The 12,740-nt window shown below is 46.9% G+C and overlaps 1 protein-coding gene across 2 annotated transcripts in view; it reads left to right on the top strand.

Annotated features, from left to right (window-relative positions):
* The window catches only part of XXYLT1 (xyloside xylosyltransferase 1), a 165,704-nt gene that overhangs the window by 97,403 nt on the left and 55,561 nt on the right, over positions 1-12,740 (top strand). For both annotated transcript variants that reach the window (XM_057501364.1, XM_036875274.2), the window contains exon 3: positions 4,476-4,608. In XM_057501364.1, the coding sequence (XP_057357347.1) occupies positions 4,476-4,608 (133 nt within the window). The remainder of the gene's footprint in view (positions 1-4,475; positions 4,609-12,740) is intronic.

Here is a 12,740-nt window from a genome sequence, read left to right as displayed (position 1 = left end):
GCACTGGGGTGGGCAGTGTTTCACCACTGGCTGCTGCAGCTCTCACACCACCACTGAGCTTGTCTCCTCTCCATGAGTAGCTCCTGGATGTTAAGTCAAAATTCCTCCCTCTGAATTAACATAGTTGACTGTCTTCTCAGAAGAATGTTAAGATTTGTTGGTTTTCTTTATTTTCTAACATCTGTGCCTGATGTTGATGTGAGAATATAAAGAACAATTTTCTCATTTCCAAAAGCTGGCTGTAAGGTATGTGGATCACGGAGGTCTCATTTCTTTTCCTTGGCTGCTTAATCCCCAGGTTTACATCGCCGTGGGATGGTATGTAGATCCTCCACGAGCCGGCTGCATTGGGTGCCTGGCAGGTCTTGTGCACAGCCCTCTGGGCCATTACATAGAATTATCTGCTCTCGAGGAGTCTGTGGCCCATTGGGGAAGTGGGTGGTGGGAGGGGGTGCTAACTACCACAGAAGCATTAGCTAGGGAGTCAGGAGAGCTGAGATCAGCATTGCTGCTTAACTTAGTCATGTGACTCCTGACAAGTCGCACTCCTTAGGTGCTCAGTCTCTCCATCTGTACAATGAGTAGACTGAACTTTATTATTATCAGGCTCTTTTCAAATATGTTATCCTGGATTATCCTGTCCTCTGTCTTTTCATCTTCTCACAGGATTCTGACGTGGTGGACATTCAACCAGCCATGGATGCCCTGTAGATGTCCAGTCCTTTTTTCAGACATTCCTTTCATGCTTATAGATTTCGCCTCCTCTTTGGAGGCAATAATCTCACTCATTAATTCCTTAAATTTCACTTGTTCTACTGCTGTCATACACCTGTCCTCCAATCAAATTCTCTCTGGACCATCACTGTGGCTGTCAATTCCACAGATCAACCTTGCTTCACCTCAGTACAGCCTTTCAGCATCATGTAGAAAAGCCCTGGGTATAGTTCCCATACAACTTCCTCAAGGATCAGAAGCCAGAGAAACAGGGCCCTTGGAAGAACTCTCATCCTAATGGATTCCAGCATTCCTAGTAAGCCTCTTCCTCCTTTTAGCAGTAACATTTACAACTTGGCATCTGACTTCTGATTACATAAAAGGATAACTGTCTGGAAAGATGCCCGCATGACAGTGCAATCTGTGCTGGGGACCACGGGCCTCCCTGAATGGAAGGGAGTAGCCTCCTGCCTTGGTCTGAAAGGTGACAACCGGGTCAGTCCTGTCACATAAGTGTGAAGAAGTCACTATGAGCTGCTGCCTCCTTCCTTCCTAATCAGCTAACCTCACTTGGTGAAGTCTCTTTTGAAAGAAAGGTTAGCACCTTTTAGCAAACTAAGGTGCTTTACAAATGGGGAGTTAGAAGAAATATAAAAGCATCTCAAATTCCTGTGTCTTAGGGTTGCACATGATCTTTCCAGGTGCCGTCAGTTCCCAAAGGGCAGGGAAAGTGCTCAGACTTACAGGGGTGCTTATGAAGACAAGGCCAGGGCTCTGCCCAGACACCTGATGTCCCTGAGCTCTGCCCTCCTAGCACGTTCCTGTCCTCAGGAGCACGCTTTCTGGCAAGGGCATCTAGACAGGTGCTCAGGCAATGACCTGAGGAAGACAGCCACAGACTCAGGCAGTGACCCAGTCAGCCCAGGAAGGAGGCATGGGGCCGCTCCTTGCACAATAGGTAGGAGTAGATGACCTTGAAAGGCCAGAGATTACACACAGCATGGCGTGAGCTTTCAAAGAAGAATGACTGATTGGCTGACTGAATGAATGGACTCTCTACCATCAGGGTTTCTTTAATTGTAGTGAATTGAAATTACCACTTTCATATAGAAGACTTCCTTTAAATTTCACATTTGGCCAGCTTGTTGCTCTGCTTTGCCTATCAAGGTGTTTGGCACCCTGCGTGCTCCCAGGGCCCCTGTGTGGGTAGCAGTGGTGCCAAAGCCTGCCTCCCTGGACCTTCTCTCTGATCTGAAGGGGAATCAGGTTCTACTGGAAAGAGCACACTGGGCTTCCCAGTCAAGCTGGCCAATGTTCAGCTGTTTGTTGTGGGACCTTGGGCTGTTGTTTCTAACTTGATTAAGCCTCTATTTCTTCATCTAAACATGGGATTAAGTTCATTTGACATGCTGAGTAGATATAAGAAATAAACTATTGCCTGTGCAATGCTGGACACTTAAAACCACTCAAAGGAGGGCCGCTTCTATGTGGCATTGTTGATGTTATTGGAAGGACTCCTTGGGGCCATGAGGATGAGATTTTCCCTTCTTTCACAGCTCTGTTGATGCCGCAGAGCTGCCACCATACATCCTGAGGCCTCTGCATCTCCAGGCCTAACGGCCTTGTCCCCTGACCCCCTTCATCAACAGAACCTGCAATGATGAGGTTTCTCTGCTTGGGATGATGGTGCCATCTTATCTCTGTCTCATCAGGGCTCTGCTCTACCTTGTGGAAGAGTAGCCTGAGACCCTGAATGTGTACTCTTGGGGTGCAGAAGATGGACTGAAAGAGAAGTGGCTGGAGTGAGTGTGCGCTATAGGGCCTCCTCATCCTGATTTCCTGATGGCTTCAACTCTCATTCCTGGACATTCTCTCCTGGGACAGTGGCCTTCCCTAAAGTCACCATCAGGTTTCTTCCCTCTGTTCCCCAAGGCCACCTATGAGAGCTGCAGGTGCACCGAGGCTGTGCTCTATGGCCCATCTCGGTTCTTCCCTCCTGGCTTAGGGCAATTTTCAGGGGACAGCAAAGTCACCATGGGGGCTTTCCATCCTCCAGATGCCTGGATCATAAGCTTTCCTGGTTTTAAGAGGTGATTATTGTTGTTTTAGTACAGGAGGGAAAGCAGCAGTTTTACCCACATTTACGAGTAGGGTGGGCAGTGTGAAGCGAGGTCGGCTGCAGATGCCACACTGGCTGGGCCAGGCCCGTTTTCCTCTGCCCCCTTCCCACAGGGCCAGAGAAGCCTGACTCCAGTGCCTTCTTACTTTCCTCTGGCCTGGCAGCTGGGTGCTCACCTATTATAACATGTTTTTCAGAAAACTCACAAAGGATGTCAACTAGTATTTTGTTTCTGCATCACAAAGGAAAACAGCAAGGAACAAATGAATCAGTTTTTCCCAAATCCTAAACTGTAATTTCTTTAGAAACTAATTTAGAGACTAGCTGTTGAGTTCCACAAATATTCCTGGGTGTTTACTGAATGCCAAGCCCTGCACTGAGTGGATGAAGGCCAAAATGTCAAAGATTAGGGCCCTGTTGTCAGAGGACTTCCACGAGCAGCCTATCTTCAGACAGCTGTCATGCTCTGCAGCCGAGAAGCATGGAAAGGCTGGCAGAGAGCTGGGGAGGGCCCCAAGGTTCTGGGTGGGTGTTGGTGTACCTCACCCCTCCATGCCTGCCCACACCCAGCCCAAGTGCCCCTCTTCCATGAAGTCTCCCTTGGCTGCCTCAGGCCACAGTGAGTTCCCTGCTCTCCAGACCCTGGATTCTTGCAGTGCTTTATGGTCTGTATGTACGAGATGTTTCCTGTCTCTTATCTCATGTTCTTCACCTCACAGCCTCACGAGGCACATCATATCATCTCCACTTTAACAAATGAAACAACTAAAGTTTAGAGAAGTAAAATAATTTTCCCAAGGTCACGGAAATGATCAGCACAAAGCTGGAACTTGCACTTGTGTGTTCTGCCTCCCGTGAGGCCTCCTCCCCAGGACCAAGTGTGCGCTCTCCCCATCCTTTAGCCAGGTGCCCCCTCTTTGGAGCTCCTATGGCTCTTCTTCCATTTTACGTCAGCACTGGTTCCTCCCTCCCTGGTTTTAGTCACATGTGTCTCCTCAAGGGCAAGGTCCTGGTGAGCTTGCCGTCTGGTCCCCTGCTGGCACTGATGGCATGGGAACCCGGTCAGGCCTGGTTGGGTGCAAGAGGAGAGCATGAACTTGGCCAGTGCCTCCTGCCTCCCTGCTCACCCCTGCATCATCTGGGTCAGCATCCTAACTCCACACAAATCTAGGTGTGCAGAACATGCTAAGAAGATGATAGTGGTTTTTATCCCTCTCTTCAGTGGGTCATTTACCACTTATACCCTAAAGAGAAACACCTGCATGCTCTGAATTTTCAGTAGGGTGTTCATGTAATGTATCAACCAAACCAGGTACTTTTGAGGATGAAATGGTGCACTGCTGCCAGTCACACTGGGACAGTTGGCCTAACCTGGAGCATAAGGTCACCCATCTTAAACAAAATGTATGGCTGCAATTGGAGGGAAAGGTATGAAGCAATTGTTTATAAACTGTTATTTTATCTTCTAGTGTGGAAAGGTTGCAGGTAAATGAAGGGCCTTTGTTTCCAGCCATAACTCTGCATCATTCAATGACAGCAAGAATCGTCAGTACCCATTTCTTCATCCTCCTCTTCATTTTATTCATTGGCTAAACTTCCCAGAATGTGTGTCTGTGTCTTATTGTGTTTTTATTTCCTCTAGAGATCCTGCAGATAATTCAGCTGGACCTAGACCTAAAGTATAAGACCAACATCCGGGAATTGTTTGAGGAGTTTGACAGTTTCCTGCCAGGCGCCGTCATTGGCATAGCAAGAGAGATGCAGCCAGTGTACAGGTATGTGCGAGCTGTAAGGGGGTGGCTCCAGGACCTTCCCCGCCTCGTCTCTGCCTCTCTACCTGTGGCAGGTTGGGGTTCATCCGCAGGCAGTCCTGCTGCACTCACTCTCTTAGGGACACAGTTGTGCTTACTACTTGCAGTTAATAGTATGGGCAGGTGGGTCTGCTCAAATAGGTGCCACCTCATTCCTTTTGGGTAATTCATGACATTTTTCCTGTGGGAAGCCTTGCCTTTTTGGTTGTTGGTTCTGGTTATGCTCAAAATTTTATAATCCTGAGCTTTGTCTTACAGAGGAGGAGTCAGAATACAGCTTGACTAACTTGCCCGTCTGGTGGTGAACTAGACTTTCTTGCCTCTCTATTGGTGTCTCATACGGAGGGAAAGACAGCACCACTTAGGCACACAGAATGGCATCACCTAGTTGTGAAGAATGCATTCTGCATGAGGCAGCGTCTCACTGTCAAGTGCATGTCATAGAGACACGTTAGCACCTGAGAACCAGGAGCTATGTTCAACATGTTCCAGAATGTTCATTGCAGCATTGTTTGTAGTAGCTAAACACTGAAAATGACTTAAATATTCATAGATAGCAGAATGGATCAATAAAATATGTTCATCCAATTGAGTACCATACAAAACCAAAAATAGTAGAACAAATGGTAGCTACCTACACTGATAGGAAAAACTATACTGTGCTCTTTGGAGATGCAAACACAAATGGCAAAAATTATAAGGAAAACTAAGGAAATGATCCCCAAAGCCAGCACGGCTGTTACCTCTGGAGGAGGTGGGGCATGGTGGGGAGGGGTCATGGGGGGTTTTGCCTCTGGAGTACTACACTGCTTTAGTTCTCGACCTGGTGACTGTGCACATGTTTGCACACTGTCTTTTGTGTGTAATGTATGTCTTACAATTGGAAAAAAGGAAAGGAAAAGCAGAAGCACCTATGGGTTATTTCTTCAAACTAGGCCTGTGTATGGCCCTGGGTCCAGAGAGTTCCATGATGCTGACTGTTCCTCCTCTGGGCAGGCCCATAGTTCTCCCAGGACCCAGTCACCTGGAGCTGGGATTGTCCTCATCCCCTGGGGCGGGCCTGCTCTTTGTTCTCTGTGCAGACCCTCGTGCTGGCTCCCTGTGGACATTCTTGGAGCTAGGCCCAGTCTTTGGAGAACTGCAGGGCATAGGCAACTGGTGACTCAAGAGCCTGTGTTTCCCCTACGAGAGCAGGGAAGAGGGATAGCCTCAGCGTGGCTGTGGCTGTTTGCAAGACCCAGAGCACATAACAGGAAATTCCTGCAAGGCCTCTGAAGGAGCTGATAACTCCTGGGCCTTGAGGGCTGTTCTCCTTTACATAGCCTCTAGGAGTGGCCCCCGGAGTCACCAAGTAGATCTTCTTGCTCTGCTGTTGGGGGGCAAACCCCTGCCATTGCAACTCACGGCCTCTTCCCTACCTCATTCCCTCACCTTCATACAAGGTGTATCTTATATCTAGTTCTTGGTTTAACAAGGGGAGGTGATGGGAGAGCACTGAGTCCAAAGCCCTGTGTGCGAACCCCGGCTCGGCACCAGGCTGGGGCCACAGTTCCCCCACCTGGGAGTGGAGCAGATGTGTTCCGAGGCCCCCTCCCCAGCGCTGGCATTTGTGACGCCAGCTCTTCTGCCCTCACTACTTTCTCAGTGTCTTTCCTCTGTCCTGAGCTGCCTGTTTGCTGGCGAGCTCCTCACTGCCCCATAGGCACCGCTGTCCCTGGGATATTTAAACTGGGCTAATTATTAAAAACAGCCAGAACAGTGATACCTTCAAGCCCTGGTTTGGAATCTTCCCATGTAATATAAATGGAAACCTGATCGCACTTAAAAGATATCAGCCAAAATTTATATTTTCTATAGATCTGGGATTTTATAAACTGTGAAACTTCACTCAGTTTAATTGTCTGGCCTTCTCAAAAGAAATCTCGGAAGGATTTTAGATGAAAAATGAAACTGAATTTCTCTCACCTTCAGAGTCGATCATCACGATGGGCAGTGCGGAAGATGAGCCCTCTGCTGCAGAGCTGCAGGAAGGGCCTGCACACCGCCCTGCGTGTAGGGCTCCCACGTGCAGACCCAGTGGCAATGAAAACTACTTCACATGTTCCCCCTTGCCCCCTTTCCTCCCCCCAGCTGAAATGTTTCTAAAGGCGTCTAATATTGAGGTCTGCAGACGACTGCCCTGCCTGTATTCTGTACCTGGCTGGCCCTGGGTAATGGCCCTAGGACATGCGCAGTCTCGTACTGGGGCTGGGGATGCACTGGGGCTGGCTGGGCAGACAGGAACGAGTGTGGGTTTTTGCCATCTTCCGCCTGGTGGCAGGCCAAGTGTTAGCCGACTGCCCCTCTGGAGCCTGTGCCTGGGGGAGGGGGGTGTTGTGGGTAGTAGGTGGGAGGAGAAAGAGGGAGATGGAAGGGAAGTGAGTGGGCAGTGCCCAACTGGGGACAGAGTGGGGCCTTTCTGGTGAGCAGTCTTAGCCCATCCGTGGGCCTGGCCATCCTAGCTGGTGGGACATCTCAGTCCGGCCATCTGCCCACCTCTGTGGGCACTCACCATTCCCTGTGCACTCCTCCAGAAACTGGCTGTGGTGGTCTGACAACTCTTAAGTGGTGGAGAGGGAAGTGGGCAAGTTTTTTTAATCATACACGGAATCTGCTAGCATCTATGAAAAGAAAGGGAAATTTAGAAACAAAACAGCACAAGAGCAAAATTTGATTAACCAAGCATGTTTTGATCTGGAAATTCACTAAGCAGAAATAAATTTGGGTCTTCTCAGCTGTGTCATTTTTATAGTCACTTGTCTGACAGTTACTATATTTCAAAAGGGCACATATTAAGTCATCTTTATGGCTGTTTCCCCTCTACTGTGTGCCATAAATGTTAGAAGCTTGGAGGGGTTGGAGAGAAGGTATTTCTCACTTTCATTTGACAAATAGCCTTTTATTTTTTAACAATTCCCCCCCAAATGTATACCAAACTGGCTGTCTTTTTTCTGGAAATGATTGATAGTGGGATGCTGGGATAGTGATAGAGGAACCATTTTCTCTTGGGTCCCTGTTAAGGTTCTGTTGAGTCAAATATCCCTTGACCTTCCTTATCTGAAAATTGGGGAGCAGTGATTACCTTGGGTGGAACACTGTCCTTCCTAGCTTGACCCTTTCTCTGCCTCTTTGTCAGGAAACCACTGACAGGTCCTCGGGGCTGAAGTGTTTAAATGGCATAAGGGGCTGAAAGAAGAGAAGAGTCTCATGCTGTACTTGTAAATAGGATGGTCTCTGCAAATAGACAACTGTATCATACAATTATGTGTTAGTTCACCATGCCGTTTTGAATTTGCTCCCTATAAATGTATTAGAAAAGTAGAGGAAACTGGGGTCCATTCTTTATGTGCTGCATATCAAAATTATAAAGGTATATCAGCAGGCAAAAGCAACTTGATGTAGAAGAAACAGCATTCAGAAGGCCGTACTCCAAAGCCATGGATTAGAGTCCTGCCTTTCACAAATTGCCCATGTGATGCTTTACAAGGCACTTGATTCTCTGACCCTCTGTGTTTTCATCTGTAAATGGGGGTAAATATATCTAATGCACAGTTACTGGAAAACACAAATGGAATAATGTGCAGGAAAGTTTCTGGAATAAAGGAGACTTCAGCAAAAAGTGCTCCTCCCCTCCTTCCTCCCTCCATCTTCACAACTCCTTTTTGTGTTTTCTTTTCCAGGTGATTTATTCATCTGGATGCCTCCTACTGTATACCATCCCCAACCATATAGGGTTACGAGTTAAAATACAGGACACTCAGAAATTGAATTTCAGATAAACAACAAATAATTTCTTGATGTAAGTGTGTTCCAAATAATGCACGGAGACATACAAAACAATTATTTGTTTTTTATATGAAATTTAAATCTATTTGGGGTTCTGTTTTTTGTTTGTTTGTTTTGCTAAATCTGGCAGCCCTATCCCTGCACCAGAGATCAAACCTTTCCTTTTTAGCAGAAGCAAGTGATCTGGTTTTTCTACAATATTCTTGAGTGTACAGAAACAAAACAAATGGAAGCGGAGCTTGTGAGGGAAACAGGTGAGGGAGGAAGACAGAGGGAAGGAGGGAGGCAGTCCTCAGAATCTCTGAGTTACCAGACCTGAGGTTTACCCAGCTGGAGCTGGAGGCCTGGCTGTGGCTTGGGTCATTTGTGGAGGTCATGGGGGTGGGGGCCTGGCAATAGCTTAGCTTCAGGACACAGGGCTCCTGCTGAGCTTGGAATGAGTGAAGGTGAGAGTGAGAGTGAGGGGGAAGGGAGAGAGAGAGAGTGTGTGTGTGTGTGTATATGTATGTGTGTGTGTGTGAGGACCTGGGGTCACAGCCATTGGTTATGGGCTTTCTGTCTCTAGCTGGCTTCCTGAGGAGCTGCTGAATGGGAGCTTTGTTGGTGGGGGCCAGGGGCTTCCGGTTCCTTCTCTCTTGGCTCCACAGTCTGGCTGTGGGGTGGTTGGAGCCCAAACACCCCATGATGTGGAAGCAGCAGGCGAATCCTGTCAGCTGCTGATAACTTGTCACCAGGCAGGAATTTGCATTTGTGTTAAGCGTTTTAATGGTGTCCACTCTTTCACCTTTTTAAGGTCACATGGTTTTTATCAATAGCATTTGTGCCAGCCTAGCTTCCTTCAGATGCTTGGGATAAAAATGTCTAGTTTATCTGCAGACTGCTTTATCCCATGCCGAGGACTGGCAGAGAGCTCTCAGGGGAGTTGGGAGGAAGCGAGGTCCAGCACAGAGGTGGGAGGGAGGATATACACTGACGCCAGCTTTGCTGCTTAGGCTGTGTGACCTTGGGCAAGTCTCTCGACCTCTTTGAGCTTCAGTTTCTTTAACTGAGAAGTGGAGCTTTTGGCACTGTGTAATACCGTATGTGGTGGAGCCAAGTGGAGGATTAAATTAAGTGATGAATTTATGGTGCCTGGCACAGAGCAGCACTCCCTAGTGGATGTGGCAGTTTTATCCAGGCTGGGCTCAGACATTTAGTTCTGTGATCCTAGGGAAGTCACTTAACCTCTGATCTTCAGTTTGCTTATATGTAAACTTTGGAGTAACTGGTAACTTAGCATAATTAGTGCTGATATTTTGGATTCTCAGTATCTGAACCCTCTTCCTATGTTTGAGGAATCCCTGCCATATAGGCCTGCCTCACTTTACAGAAGACAAAAAGTCTGGATACTTTATTTCCTGGACTCCTTGCAGTTAGCTATTGGGGCTGTGTTACCTTCCTCTCCCGCCACCCCTGATGATACCCACCGTGATGAATTTGGTATCATGCAGGTGGTTTTTAGATATCTGTGAAGATGCTCTAAGCAGTATAAGGTATTTGCAAAACAGAAACTAACAGTATTCCAAGGAGAAAATAGTTAGCCCACAGAAATAGAGGGAAATTCTGACCTGCCTTGGCAGAAACCAGGAGCTCCGAGATGGGGGTGGGTACACATACAGATTGCCCTTTAGCTGCGCCAGAGGAGGAAGGGAAGGAGGGCTGGGGAGACTGTAGAGAGGTGAGCGCTGCCTGGGGCAGACATCCCATTATTCCCTGGCTTCTTTCCCCGGAAGTGGGTACTTGAATACCCTGCGGAGGGCAAACTTCTGGCCGCTCTGCCTGCTTCTGGACCCCCGCCCTTGGCTCCAGCCCTGATCATCAACCGGGTTTCTGTTCCTTTTCTGGTCCTTGGAGGTGGTCCTCTCATTTTTTAATCCTACTATGTCCTTTCCCCTCCTTGAATTATAAAGTCATAAACATTAAAAAAATTATATATATAAGTGATACATTTTCATTAAAATTTCAAAAAGTATACCGGGATTATTATTTTTTCAGAAATTTTGTACAGATTTTTCAATGTGTGTGTGTAAGTAGACTCCTACTTTATTTACTAGTGCAACCTTTTTGTTCACTTAATAATATATCTTGGCCCTTCTTACACCCAATTCCATATTCCTATATTAAACATGGCTAGTCTCCCAACATAATTTTTCTCTTTACTTTGGAAAACTTCTAACATATATGGAAGCAGACAGATTCATGTAGTATTCTGGTTGCTTAATATTAAAACATTTGTGGAGCTTCAGTAATTATGAACCCTTAGGCAATCTGATTTCATCTCTGCTCCTGTCCACTTCACCTCTCCCTGCCACCACCCATTATTGTGAAGCAAATCCCAGACAGCATATTATTTTATCTGTAAATGTCATTTTTAATCTATTTTATTTTTTTAAAAAGTGTCCTACCTGCTGTTGCTGGGTTTGAAGCTGAGGAAGGTTGAAATGAACTCAGTGTCATTTTTTTTTCCTAGTTCCTCAGTCTGAAACTCGGAACCTGGCTGAGGGAGGAAAATAGGCTGACACGGCTCTAATATCAAGCCCACCAGCATTTTCCATCTCTCTCCGAATTGTCTTGTGTCAGGTTGTCAATGTAACAGTCATGTCTGGAAGGTGTTATGGCTGATATAAATTCAGGTCCATTGCTCACTAGGCTTGAAGATCTGGTTTATAAGAAACACCTGCCACCACCATCATTTCAGGGTGAGTACTCATTGGGCTTGAAGATGAAAGGTAGCAGGTTCCCTTCTTCCCTCTGACACCTGAGGATGAATTTCTTAACTCTTGTTCTTGTGGTTTTTATACAAATTAGCGAAAGATTGAACCTGTCAGTTTTTATTAGAGTTAAATCTGAGTAAAAGAGAAAAAGCCTGACACCTTTTATATAGTGACTGATAAAGAAGCCCAGGATTCCTTCTTTCTCTGGGAGTTTGCATAGCCAGAGAAACGTGGGGCAGTGATGTAGCCCCTACAGGAATTACTAATAAAAGGGAAGAGAAATGCCCACCCTGTGGTAGAAAGGAAAATATCTACTATGAGGTTGTTATTTTTTAATGACACCATTGGGAAATGTGTTTTAAAGGAAAAAGCTCTATACAAGAAGAACCCAAGTGGGGTTGTGTTACTGTTAATGGGACTGCTCCCTTTCTGCCGGCTAAGGTAAGCTGTGAATATCAGAAGTCTGAAGGCCGGGCGAGTCAGGGAGGCTGCCAAAGACTGAGTGTTCAGGCTGAGGTGAGGTCCTGGTAGAACATGGCAGGGGCTTCCCTTCTCTGAAAATACCGCTCATTTCAGTTCTTTGGTCTTCCAGCACAGGAGCCCTTTGGCATAACTGAATCAATAAGGAAGGAGCCATCACATGGTACTTGACACAGATATCTCTGGAAAGAATGAGTGAGGAAATGAATGAGCAGGCAGGGTGGGGCCAGGTAGCATGTCCTCTTCAGACCAAGTGCCAGGCACATAGTAGATGTTTGTTGAATCATAAAGGAACACGTGTTTAGTCCCAGGATGCTTCCTCAATGGTGCATTCACCAACCATTAAGGGTCTACAGTCCCTTCACTGGTATTCTTATAGAAATTGCTTTCGTATTTTTCTTTGTAACAACCCATGGGAAATAATATTATTCTCAGTTTTTATTGGACACGTCATGTGTCTGACCACAAGATTAGGTGCTTTAAGGGACTGTGAGGTAGAAGACTGGGTCCTGCTTTCAAGGAGATTATAATGTGAAGGGGATAGGGCTGCACAGAATTCAGTGCAGACATCATGCCAAAGTTGCAGATACCAAGTCGCTACCACTGTGCAGATGTTTTACCTTGGGTGAGCCGCAAAGATGCCGTGCTGCAGGAACTGTAAACTTGACTGTCTGGCCCACATCGTACTCAGCATGATATTCTGTCTTCAGAGTTCTAACCGGGTGTTGTGGAAGGGCGGTGGGATTTGCCATGTGGGCATAACCTAGCTCTGTGCGCAAATGGAAAACTCAGTGAGCTTTGCGGAGGGCCTGGCTGAACAGTAGTGGGAAGCTTGACCCTGCCCTTCAGAAGCTTGCAGCCCAGTTGGTGGGACCACCTCCCCAGAGTGCTCTGCTGGGAGGTGGGCCTAGGCGTATGCTGAAACTGAGGCATCTCAAAGGATGATGGGCCTAGGAGGACTCTCCTTTTTTGCGTTACTGTAACTTGTTTCTTTTGACAAATGAACATCTCATTGAGAGAACCTCATTTGTAATCTAG

The sequence above is a fragment of the Manis pentadactyla genome, chromosome 1 (genome assembly GCF_030020395.1).
Source record: "Manis pentadactyla isolate mManPen7 chromosome 1, mManPen7.hap1, whole genome shotgun sequence".
NCBI lineage: Eukaryota > Metazoa > Chordata > Mammalia > Pholidota > Manidae > Manis > Manis pentadactyla.
This window is presented reverse-complemented; position numbering and strand designations above follow the sequence as displayed.